Raw genomic sequence first — 12834 nt, forward strand, 5'->3', positions numbered from 1 at the left:
TTGAATTTGTCATAATTTGAAATGTAACTTTTTAAAATTTATCATCTGTGCTGTGGTCAGAACTATGCCTTAAAATTTTTTATCACATCTACAAACCTTTCTTGCTTCATATATGAAGGCTGAAGTTCTCTAATAATGAACCGCTACTGTATGGCTGGCCTTCAGGAAGAAGGAAAAATGTCAGGATGTACAATCATGTGCCGAATGTTATTCAACATCTTCATAAGTGATCTGGATAACGGGATCAAGGGTAGCCTGATGAAGTTTGCAGATGACACCAAATTGAGCAGGGAATTAGACTTAGATTAGGAATTAGAGCTGCTCTGCAGGAAGATCTGGATAGGCTGAAAGGGTGGGCCAGCAAGAACCTTATGAAGTTCAACAAGGAGAAGTGTAAGGTCATGCACGTGGGAAAACATAATCCAGGAGTGCAGCACAGACTGGGATCCACCTGGCTGGAGAGCAGCTCTGTGGAAAGGGTCCTGGGGGTCCTGGTGGACAGGAAGCTCAACGTGAGCAAATAGTGTGCTGCTCACCACCATGTACCAGTACTTAAGGGGTAGCGACAAAGAAGATGGAGACTTACTTTTTACAAGGGGGAATGGACACAAGTTGCTCTTGGGAAGATTCTGACAGGACACGAGAGGGAAATTTTTCACAGAGAGGACAGTCAACCACTGGAATAATCTCCCCAGGGAGGTAGTTGACTCAGCCACATTGGACACCTTCAGGAGTCGTCTGGACAGGGTGCTGGGCCATCTTTTCTAGACTGTGCTCTTCCTAGAAAGGTTGGACTAGATGATCCCTGAGGTCCCTTCCAACCTGTGATTTTGTGAATCAAAATGCAGCACCTGCATCTAAAGATTGTATTTTGATCTGCTGTGTACCTCTCCTATTAAAATTTAAAATACCCTAGACCTCCTCTAAAATAGAACTATGTGGAAAAAAAACCACATTCTGGCTGTGGCTTAAATAACAATTCAGGAGAGTCGAGGGGTTAGTCTTGCACTCAATTCTTAATTCCTTTCAGTTTCTCTCCATATACTCACGTGAAGATCAGCCTTAGTTTTGAAAGTATTGGGTTGTTGCACTTTGCATCACAATTACTGCGTTTTCTAAACATCGTCGGTTTTGCTTGAAACACTTCATTTGATCTGAGATTGGCTCAAAGCAAAAGATCTGAAAGTGTAACTGAGCTTGCTTTCTCTCTTGCAGCAATCCAAGAGGATCGGGTGACAGGGTATGCCTGGATGCTGTTAGTTCATCTGCATGTTTCTTCCTCCTGCTACATACTGCAAAAAAAGTGAGTTATGGTCTCTGAGGTAATGGGGTTTGATAGAGTTGGTAGCAGTATGCCGTGAACAAAAATTGTTATCTAGCTCAGACTTACTGTTGTATCCACTGCAGTGATCTTGCTTGATAAACTAACACCTGATTAGAAAATGTATGGTAAATCTTAATATTTTTCACACGCTTTCAAAACTCTTGCTATAAGTTCCTGGGAAGCAAGTGGAGCTTGTCTTGGAATGGAAGACAGGGTTTCCAAATCACTTTGAGGTCTTTTCTGCTAGCTGTAGGGACGGAGGAAAGTGTTTATCTTGTTCCTTGTGGCAGCAGAGTATTTCAGTTTTGCTGGCACCTTCACCTATCCTGCTTTTCCACTCAGTATTTTTGGAATACGTTTTAGTCAGGGCAAGACAAGGTGGTCAGAAGTCAGACACAACCTGACAGATGGCAGGAGAGATTTCCAAAAGCATCTGAAGGACACATGGGGAAAAACTCCTCTCTGGTCTCAGCTATAAGAAGGAGAGTCCAAGCAATTCATGTGGGCTGCTTGTTACTCTGATCCCAATCCAGGGGAGATTTATGCCACTGGAGCTCCGCTGAGCTGGAGGCAGTTACCTGGGACTTGCGCTGATGTGAATCTGGGCCAACATGCCCACAGATTGGCCCATATCTCTTGTCTTTCAAGAAAGAACAGAACTATCTTGTGCTTTGTACAGAGAACTTGAAAATGAAAAGTCCTGCATAGCTTGGTTGCTTGTAGCAGAGCTTCGCAGCTGTGACGAGTGGCTTTGGGAACTTCTGTTTTGGGGCACCAGTCCTTGGGGCACCTAAGCAGGGCCTCAAGTGCTCTGAGCACTTCTGGAAATCAAGCAGGCTGTTTTAAGTCTCTGAAAATGTAGGCACTTAGCTTTCTTCGATTATCTTGGCCCTGAGGATTTACAGAGCCATAGACCACTGATTTTGTTTGGTTTTTATGGTACAGTGGGACTGTGTGATGAATTCAATTTCTGGTGTTTTTCACTTGTAAGCAGCAAGAAAAAGCTCCTGATTTTAATGAGCACTTTGCTGTCCTTGTCCTACTACCTGTGTACGATATAGCGTAAACAAATATGAAACATAAAGCAATCTGCCTTTTTCTAAACAACTATGCCAAGTCTAAGACCATGTTAAGAAAGCCTGAGTTGTGAGTACCCCCACCAGTACTTGAACCGTTCTTGTCTGAGTGAATCTTCTGCCTTCATGGCTTCATGTTCCTGATTTCTCTGATATGTGTCCTTCCTCCAGGGCCTCTGCCCAAACTTTCTTTCCTAAAGGGGCGATACTACTGCAAGTCATGTATTGGCCCACAGGTTTTAAGCTCAGGCAGTGTGTTTGCACCTCCATAAAAGAATTGGTCTCTGCTCTCATTTTTTCACTATTCTGTGGTTGGCGTCTTTCTCCTTGTTGATTCCGTTTCTCAGTGATTCTGCCTCTTCTGGTCTTTATGTTAAATGAAGCACATACTTAAGATCTGTCTAAACCACAGAAAGCTTGTTTGTATGTTGACAGGTTTTTCTGAACTGAGGCTTCTCTCAGGAATACCTGATATATCTTCTGGCCTTAAAGAGTCAACAGTTCATCATCCCTTTTTAGCACATTGGCAGTGAGACAAATAGCTTGGATGTTTTTTCCTGGTTTTGGCAGAGGAAGGTTCCTCCATCATGATGGAGGCTTTGGAAAGGAAGGTGGTTCTTATACTGGAGCAATAACCTTCCTAATCTCAGAAGGTCTGAGGTTGGATTAATCAGTTTTGATAATAAAACATTGATGAAAAAAAGGTAAGACAGCAGAGTCAAATCTATAGAAGTAGTCAATGGGGCATCCTTGCTGTGGAGGTGACGAAGGAAAGTAGTTTTTTTGTCTGTTGTTCCCCCATATAGCATTCACCCTTAACGTAGAGCTGCCACATTAGATCTGTGTATGTACTGCAGAACCCTGACAAACTGAATCCAGTTCATGATATGGTTATGCAGCTGGTTCGCCTGGCAAAAGATGCTGCTCTGCCAAAAGGTGTGGTCCGTTTTCTGCTCACTCCTGACCCCCTGTCATGAATGGCCTCACAGAGAAAGGAAAGGGTTAGTTTTTAGATAGATCCATCTGCCTCATTGTGCAGCCACATTGAAACTCAGGTGGTAGAAGGTGTAGTTAGGAATTAGCAGTTAGGGTGCTGAAACTGGCCATGTGAATTTCTGTGAGTTCTGTGAGTGTGAGTTCTGGTTCAAACGTGTATACCCAGGGCCCAAAGTAACTTCCTGATGTTAGTAGAGAGTAAAATGGAGTGCAGAATTTGCCCCTCGGTATAGCCATAACAAAGGTCAGGGCTTGTAACCTTCCAAATGATATGTATGACATTTGTGGCAGTGTAAAGCTAACATAATGTGAAATGTGGCTTTGGAAGAAAGCTGGCTTCTGAATTGCATGCGTGAGTGCATGTGTTTGTATATTAAGATGACCTTTCTAGTACAAGGTATAGGTCTTTGCAGTCCATTCACTTTTAAGCGTGCCTTTGCTTTCTGTGTGTCTCCTCTCCTGTGTGTATCTCCAGTCTAGATCACTACAGGCTAGAGCCAAGCAAATGGAGGAATAGCTAACAAAAATATTTCCCAGTTCCCTGTGGTTTTTTGTTTGTTTGTTTGCAAAAAGTGAAATCCGTGTCTCTCAAGCTCCTTCTATAAATCAGAATGTTTGTCAGGTATCTTCTTGCAAGAAAAATGGTTATATCTTTGCTAAACCACACTCAAGTTACCAGGGAACTTTGTTGGCTTGCTTCTCCCAGCTCTTCAAACGTGTAAAGCTCATGTTAAAGCAGTGAGCTCCTCTACACGCAGTCTGTCTTGCACCCTGTCTCTGTCTGTCTATTTCAATCATCTGGATTCAGGCCTTTCCCATGGGATTCTCATCCAAGTCTTCAATAACCTCTCCGCATCCCAGAGGGTACCCAAACCCGTTGTCCTCTCTTATCTGTCTTTTATTACATGCATGACTGTTCAACCTGGTGCTATAATGAGCTGCACAGGAAATGTTTTTATGTGATACTGGCATCAAATTAGACTAATCTCAAACCACTGTATACAAAGAAGTCCTGATTTTTACTGTCAATGATTAAAAAAGGTCACCTAAATCCTTTACAGTGTCCAGCTGCAAAAAAAAAAAAAAAATTCTGTTTCTCACACAGCTTTTGCCTTCATTAGGCATTTTCATGTCTGGCTAATGAGGAACACAATTCTTTTTAAAGACTCTAGTGTGGGGTTATAGGAAATATGTGATAGTCACAAAGGTCTGTAGTCCGTCAGGAGATAGTATATGGAGCATTTTGCCTTATTTCAGCTGTTGTCCACTGAAATTTTACCAAAAGATGTTTTTCTCTTGCAGCCACTTATTTTTCCTGGTGATGCCCTTTTCATTTATTTGGGGAGAGGCAGCACTTTGGGACCTGCGCTAGGGCTTCTGGTAACTGTGTACTCTCCAACCACAGAATAAAAAGATGACGGCTTTCCCCAGAATTTGATCTCCCCACTTGAATTCTTTTAGTACAAGTGTGCTTGTAGCAGTCACAGGCTGTCCCACTAGCTAATGTGCGGACCACAGACCACACGTTGGAGAGCACTCAGAAGCACACCGTGAACAGACTCTCTTAATTTGCCTGGACCATGTGCTGTTAGGAGAACTAGTGGTGCCGTTCCCTGTCTCTTACTGAAATGTAAAGTGTTTGTTTCAGAGCTTGAGGACTGTCTTCATTGCTGTGGGTATGATTTCTCTAGCAGGTTTTGCTGTCTTCTAGCAGGCAGGGCTAGTGTCTGGCCTGTGATGCAACCCCTACAACAGTGCTCAGAGACCAGCCTGAAGAAAAGTGTTGCAACGGTGTCTAAGCAAGCACCCCTCTGAGGAGGGGCGGGAGGAGGTGGGGCTGCACCAGAGACTTTTAATGGCAGAATAAATGGGAAGGTGTAGGGCAGCGCTGTACAGTCAGTCCAGCACACCAGCTGTGTCTCTGTTCTCTTCCTCTGTGATCTGCAAGTGTGTATTGTCTGCACCAAATCTTGAAGAAATACATACGACCAGATTTTTATTTTGTCTTGTTTTCTTTAAACTTTAGTTACCCACCGGCAGCTTTCAAGATGACACGAATTTTGACAGCTTGCAAAGTGGTGAAGACTTTGAAAGGCAGATTGGAGTTTTGCAATGTGTCTGCTGATCACTGGAGTTTCTCAAGGACTGGTACCAGGCTGTTGAGCATCAAGGTAACAGTAACTGAGCTACTGTGGTTTAATAGATGTGTTTGGCATGCTGAGAGATAGCTTGCTGCAGATAACAGGGCTTACCTAGACATGTAAAATTGATCCAAAGGAGATTTGTCTGAACCCTCAGCGAGGGAGTTGCTTGGCTAAATGGTTTTATTAGCTAAGCAAACACACTCTGTGTAGTCTGGAATGAAAATTATAGGGTAAATTGCACCAAAAGGTGGAAGTTCAGGGTTTCAGTTAATTATTATATGGTATTTTCTTTAGAAACACCCCACCCCTCTATAGGACTGATAGCTAACAGAGCAGATCTTTCAGTCCATATGAAGATGAATCAGCTAGATATTTAAAAACGTGCGTCACTTGAAGAATGTGATTAATCCTATTGGATCCACAAAGGATCCATTTTCAATGTACTGGAAATGATGATGGCTCTGAGATGAGCCAGAGAGGTAGACAACTCTTTGTGAATGCATCAGTGTATAAGCTCTTGATTTACTGGGGCTGGAACCCCTCAGTTCACTTCCCCAACTTTCTTCTGCTCTGTGTTACAAGAGCTACATTTGACCAGCTTTGCTAGTGTTACTAAGGAGGTGTGGCAGAGTACAGTGGTGAAATGGGACTTTCTGTCTGAATTCTGTAGCTCTGGCAGTGTTTTGTCATAATGTAGTTTGCATTGAAAAGGGTGCTTTTGCACGTGTATCCTGTTGAATCAACAGTGTAATAGAATTAGCAACCGGAAGAGTGATGTTTCAGCAGGTGGTAGGGAAGAGCTCTCAGAGGCTTGGGCTGCGGGTACCCAGTGGATGCTGTCTTACCTGGCAGGATGGAGTAGAGGGCTGAGCAGTATCATTTCTGCCCACTGAGAACTAGGGTTTCTCTTACCTGTCCCACAGCCACTGATTTTTTTCAGGAGTTTTCTGAGCTTCTGGCAACAGACCCATTACTTTTAAAACAAAAAACTGGCTGCAGAGAGAAACCGGATGAGGAAAGAGGCATCCCTGTTTCCATCCCTTCCTTCAGTGTGTGAGTTCTCAGTTTAGCTTTGTCTCACCTATGCTTAAAAACAGAACCTGTGTTGCGACTAGTGTTCTTGCTAATGGACCTGTCTTCCCCTTTGCAACAGTGCACAGCAGACATGAACTGTTACCTTGTTCACTGTCTTAAAACACAGCACAGTAATCTTTCTCCCAGGATATTGATCCTGACCTTGCAATCAGATCTGACTTAAGCAGAAGTTATGCCTCCTCATGATGACAACTCGTGAATTAGAAAGCTACCATGATTACCAGTTTCTGCAGCTGCACCTTCTGGAGAGGAATTAGGGCTCTGACATGAGGAGTTGGTGAAGCTATGTTGGTTTGACACTGATGACATGTTAAAACAATGTCAGAGCCCCAAGGTGGAGCTGTGCCGTCTCTCACATCTTCCAGGGCAAGTGCCAACTTCTATTGTTCTGTTTTGAAATCTCAGCACTGTGCTAGAAAGTGTCTCTTGGTGTGACAAAGCAAAATGTGACACAGCTTGAACAACCTCTTCTGTTTGGGATTTGTGCTTCAAATTGAAACGGAATAGGAGAAAATGGAGACAATTTTACTGCCAGTATTTCTGGGTGGGTGGAACTTGTGAATGCACTGAGAGGTGCTGTTGGCAAATGTCATAGTGTCTAGAGGATAGGATCCCAGGATTCACACTTGGCTGCTTGTTTTATGACTGGTGACGGCCTGTAGCACCAGTATGCTGATGCTATGTATTGCAGAACAGGAGTCCATGCAGGTACACTCAAGTTCACTACGGTTTTAGAAACTGTTGAGCCAACTAAGCAGGACTGAAGAGTTCTGTTGGAATGCAGTTCTTGCTTGTCTCTATTGCCTCTGATACCTGTCTTGGTTTTTGGAGCTGATTCAGTTATTTCTGCCGTGCTCTGTAGAGTACAGCAGTTGAAGGCTTGCGATGCACGGAGAAGTGAGTTCAAAGACACATTAGTCTGTGGTTATGTCTGCTGCAGTAGAAGGCATCTTCCTCTGGTAAAGCTTTGTAGCCCACCGTTAGGACTGCTGGTTCAGCTTTTGAGGAGACAGCATCTTTCTTTACACACCCCAGGATAATTCTGGTAGGCACCTGTAGCAGACTGGATCTAATGCATCCTTATACTGATGGATTAGCATCTGAAGCTTAGATTTGCCATCTTAAATGGCAGACTGATGGTGTCACTCATTCAAAGACTGCACAGTGACAGACATACAAGGTCATATCTCATAATGCTGAGGCATCCAATTGAGAAGTTTCATACTCATGGAAAACTGCTACCCTGCTCTGACGGAGTTACACTACCAGCTGTTCTAGCATCTACCTAATGCTGTGCTTTTAAAGCTAAAGAGTGATTGCTTAAAGCCAACGCCACCAATGCTAAGGCAAGGAGAATGAATACCTGTTAAAGAAATACCAAGTGAAACCCTTGGGAGCTATTTTAGCCTCAGTCCCAACAATTGCAAATACACTCCAGATGGGTCAGAATGAATTGGGCCCTCTTTGTGTTTCAAGGTGTATGACAGGATCTATTGCAGGGTGGCCAAGACCTACTGTGCAGCTGAAGCGCTGAGTCTGGTGGAGCATTAGTACCTGCACTGTGATTAGCTGGCTCATCGCAAGGTGTGCTGCGAGCCAGCCAGCCCCAGAAGTCTCCTTCTGACATATGTTATGTGACATCTTCTGCCTTGGCATTGACACTGGGGAAAGGTGTTTCCTTAATAGACTTGACTGTTTGAGTTCAATACCTACAGGAGTTCGTGCTGTCAGAGTGGATACTTGAACTCAAGAGAGAGCAAGAAGGCTGATATCTAGTGCAGCTTAGAAGCCTGTGACTCTTGAGATCACAGGTGATATTTTTAACTCCACCTTTGCCAGGGACTGTGTGATTCTGTTTCAATTCAGAATCTGGAATATAAAAACCTTTCCTGGTCTGGGGCTTTTGCTTTAAGACAGTGTCTGGATTATAAACCTTTTTCCATGGGACATACAGAAGCAGAAGTGGAAGACACTCTCTAATGTACATAGGCAACTAGTAAAGCAGCAGGCCTGATGGAAAATTTAAGGACAAGTGGTCCTAAAAAGCCAACCTATTGCATAGCTTTGCATCAGAGTGTAGAAGTTAAGTGTAGTCGTGAGACAAGTGACCAAGTAGTGACTTATGGCTGGGTTTAGTGTTCCAGCCATCATTAGAAGTAATGGATATTGTAAGAAATTTGGAGAAAGAGTGAAATGCAAAGTAATTAAGGTGTGTGGGCTAATGGCAGTATAGGTAATGATCCCATTCTCCCATTATTGCAGGCTTAAATGAGCGTGTAGTTGCCTTTTATTGCTTTTTCTCAGGGGCTATTTTAGAGCGTGTAAAAAAATACAATGAAAACATGTTTCTAACCTATGTATTAGCTAAGTAAAGCATTAGAGCGCATGAGGGAGGGATGGTCGTTTTAGCAGAGTGCCTAATAATTTTTCTCCCAAGACTGTTTTCTGTCCAGTTAAGCTCAGTATATGTGGGGAAACACCACTGTAGGTGAGCAGTCTGAAATGTGGGGACTCACAGGTCTGTATTTCCCTATTGCATCCCATTCTTTGGTTCCAAATGAGAGATGGAGCATCCACGGGTGAAAGGGCCACAGAGAAGAGATGTGTGGGCTCTCCACAGGGGTGCTTAGCATCACTGGTGTTTTGGGATAATTTAGCTTCTTTATAATTCAGGAACGGGCAGAAAGACTGCAGCTCAAAGCTCGTATCATTTAATGCTCATATGAGGCCAATGTAGTTAAATGGGGATGTAAAGAGTAGTAGAAGCAATAAATAGGTGGCTTGTAACAGTATAGCTGGCTCAGTAAGGAGATGATTGGAAAGCTTATGAAAACCACCAGGAGCAAGCTATAAATATAGTTAGAAATGAGAGGGAGAGGAAGAAAACTTTTGAGCACTGGCTTTAGAAACTATTCCAGATTACCGTAAAAGGGCTCTTCAAATATATTTTCAGGCAGATGAAAGTAACTGAGAAAATGGCTGCATGGGAAGCAGAGAGATGGGTGAGGAGGTGAAAGATCAGCCACAAGCTACTCCACTCCTTTCCCTTTGGAGGTGAAAGTGAAGGGGAGGTAAAATGGGGCCTGTTCCCTTAGAGATGAGGAGAATTTAGTGAGCTGCTACTGTGGGGGAGAGAAGGAGTGCTCATTTCCTTGGGTGCTCAGTGACTTCTGCTAGGTGCCTTACCTGTCTTGGTTCACTCTTCTTCTTTGATTTTTGTCACAAACAGATATTTGTGGGTTTGTTGTGAAGAGCCTTAAGAAGAGTTCAAGTTGTAGGAGCTGTGACTTTTCTACCATGGTACCTGTGTTGAATTTTTGGCTTTGCTTTCTCTTTGGCTTGGATGGTAAAGGAACTAATCCAAGCTTCTCCCTAAAGTTAGCTTAAGTGTGAATCTTCTTTGGTGTATCCCAAGACACTGACCTGGCCTTCTCTTAATTTTAGCCAGAAGCAAATTTGCTAAAATAAAACTTTTAGCAATGTCCAGGTAGATTTTCAGCCTCTTATGGCATAGTACTCTCAATAAAAGACATTTTTCCATCAAAGAGAAAACTCTTCCTCTGTTGCTGGTTATTTTGTCTCAACAGAGTGGATGTAGCACAGTCCTGACACCAGCTTTCTACTGTAGAAGAAATCTGGTAGCTTTTGGCTTCTTCTGTGCTTTTGATTTGTGTTAGAGCACAAGAAGGTTATCAGAAGTAGTCAACATGGATTCACCAAGGTGAGATCATGCTTGACCAACCTGAGAGCCTTCTACAATGGCATGACTGGCTGGGTCGATGAAAGGAGAGCAGTGGATGTTGTCTGTCTTGACTTCAGTAAGGCATTTGACACTGTCTCCCATAGCATCCTCACAGGCAAGCTTAGGAAGTATGGGTTGGATGAGAGGACAGTGAGGTGGGCAGAGAACTGGCTCAATAACAGAGCTCAGAGGGTCGTGATCAATGGAGCAGAGTCTGGACGGAGGCCTGTAATTAGCAGTGTTCTCCAGGGGTCTGTGCTAAGTCCAGTCCTGTACAACATATTCATCAGTGACCTGGACAAAGGGACAGTGTAACCTCAGCAAGTTTGCTGATGATACCAAGCTGGGAGGAGTGGCTGATACACCAGAAGACCGTGCTGCCATCCAGTGAGACCTGGACAGGCTGGGGAGCTGGGCTGAGGGGAACCTCATGAAATTCAGCAAGAGCAAGTGCAAGGTCCTGGCACCTGGGGAGGAACAACCCCATGCACCAGTACAGGTTGGGGCTGAACCACTGGAAAGCGGCTCCGTTGAGAAGGACCTTGGAGTGTTGGTGGACAGCAAGCTGACCCTGAGCCAGCACTGTGCCAGCCAGAGTTGTGTGCCAAGAAACGTGGCAGAGGCTGCTGTGCTGTGTGGAATATTAGCCTGTCTTAGAAAGGAGGTGTTTTATTGTCATCTTACTGGAGGGAAATAAACTGGCCTGCACTGAAATTGAGTCCCAGCTGTGTCTCTGCCACACATCAGAGCCCATCCTGGCTTTGGTATTGAGCATACTTGTAGTCCTCCAGCAGCCCAGCGTTCAGGGCTCAGCTTGGCCTTGCCGAGATAAACTGAGGGATATCTTTGGAAGTGAAAAACTTGACTTCCTTGACTGGTTACTCTGTGAGGCAAGTACAAAAGAGGAAAAATTACCTGTTCGCTTCCCAGTGCAGGGGTTTATAGCAGACATGCTTTAAAAAGCAAATTGTACTGCAGATCTTTTGAGATTTTGCAGATCTTTATCATCCATCCTGTAGATGGGAAGGGCTGCTAGAGCAGGGAACTAACTGGAACTAAATTAATCTCATTTTTTACTTTCTTTTCTTCCTTTTTTTTTTAATGCTACAGTGCTTTATTTACTTCGTGTGAGAAGTGCTTAGTGAAGTTAACTAGTTAACTCCTCAAGTTGCTTTGATAAAATGCATAAAATCTAGCAATACCGCAGCAACAGCATGATCTTTCCCGTTAGCTATCTCCATTCTCAAAGCACTTCAAGAGCCCTGCAGCCTTTCTGGAGCACAGGAAACTCTGCTAAAGGTAAAGCTACTGGTGCGTAGGAAGGAGTAATCAGATTGCAAACAGTGTGTATCACATTGGATGTGTGCGTGGAAGAAACATTAGTTGAAGAAACATATTAGTTGGACTACAACAGAGATTTATCCAAGACTACGTGGGGATGCGTCTGAGAAGGGTGGAGACAAAAGGACCTCATGGAAGCTCTGGGGTTTTTGTTTATTTCTTGTTTGTTGTTTTTTTGAAAGCAACAATCTCTCCCAGCTAATCCCTGACTGAGCCAACTGGCCTTCTCTATAGCCTGTAAATCACTTTTCACATTAAAAAAAAAAAACCAAAAAACAAAACTGAAAGGACAAGGTAGGCTGGCAGCTTAGGGATATGTAACACCACCACTGGAAATATAAGCAAGAATAACTGCTTCTAGGATGCTCAACAAACAAACCAACCACTTAATTAAGAATAATAAATCAAGTGAGGGAGGGAAACAATTGAGTATCTATCCCTTGCTATAGCTGAACTTGCAAGCAGGTTATGGTTGCTCAGGGACATTCTTCTGCATTACTTGAACACTATGTAGGGGCTTTAATAGTACAACAGGGGCTTCTGTTCAACAGAAATTATTTCTGTGCTGGTCTGGTGTGTAGAAGGGCAGGCAGTCTGTGGTGGGAGGAAAGACATGCAGATTCCTGTCAAGTACTATAGTGAGGGTGAGGCTCTAAAGGTCACAGTGATTGCTCTGGATTTGGGCCCTCAGGAGTTAGATGGAACTTAACTTTTCTGGTCATTCCATTTTGTGGACTTTACTTCCTGAAGGATTCTTCCAGGCTGTGTTTGCAGCTGGTACTGTGATTCAGGTGATTACTCCAACTTGTACCAACAAGTGTTAGGACTTGCTTGAACTGGAGCTGGTATTTGGGTGGGCTCAAATATGTGGCCTGCTGGGGGAAGACATCCATCTCTTGAAACCAAGGCTGAGGGAAACCCGTTCCTAGAGTTAGTACCCTGTATCAGCAGTGTGGGCTGGGTTTTCAGCAGGCTTCAGTAAGGGCAGAGGTCCTGCCCAAAGCCCAGTCTGAGGCACCCAGGCAACCTTTGTGCTTTGTAATGCTTTGAGTGTGTGGCAGCTTTATGTACTGAGAGGCTTAATGAGATTACACACAGGACAGCAAGTTGACCCTG

General features: G+C 43.8%; 1 protein-coding gene across 2 annotated transcripts in view; it reads left to right on the forward strand.

Moving 5' to 3' along the window:
- The window catches only part of CPS1 (carbamoyl-phosphate synthase 1), a 123197-nt gene that overhangs the window by 17373 nt on the left and 92990 nt on the right, over positions 1-12834 (forward strand). The window contains exons 4-5 of one of the 2 annotated variants that reach the window (XM_064452098.1): positions 1216-1303; positions 5423-5567. In XM_064452098.1, coding sequence (XP_064308168.1) covers positions 1216-1303; positions 5423-5567 — 233 coding nt within the window. Of the gene's footprint in view, positions 1-1215; positions 1304-5422; positions 5568-6352; positions 6594-12834 lie in introns of those variants that run through there. The other variant, XM_064452099.1, reaches the window with a different exon arrangement.

The sequence above is a fragment of the Phalacrocorax carbo genome, chromosome 5 (assembly GCF_963921805.1).
Source record: "Phalacrocorax carbo chromosome 5, bPhaCar2.1, whole genome shotgun sequence".
Classification (NCBI taxonomy): Eukaryota; Metazoa; Chordata; class Aves; order Suliformes; family Phalacrocoracidae; genus Phalacrocorax; species Phalacrocorax carbo.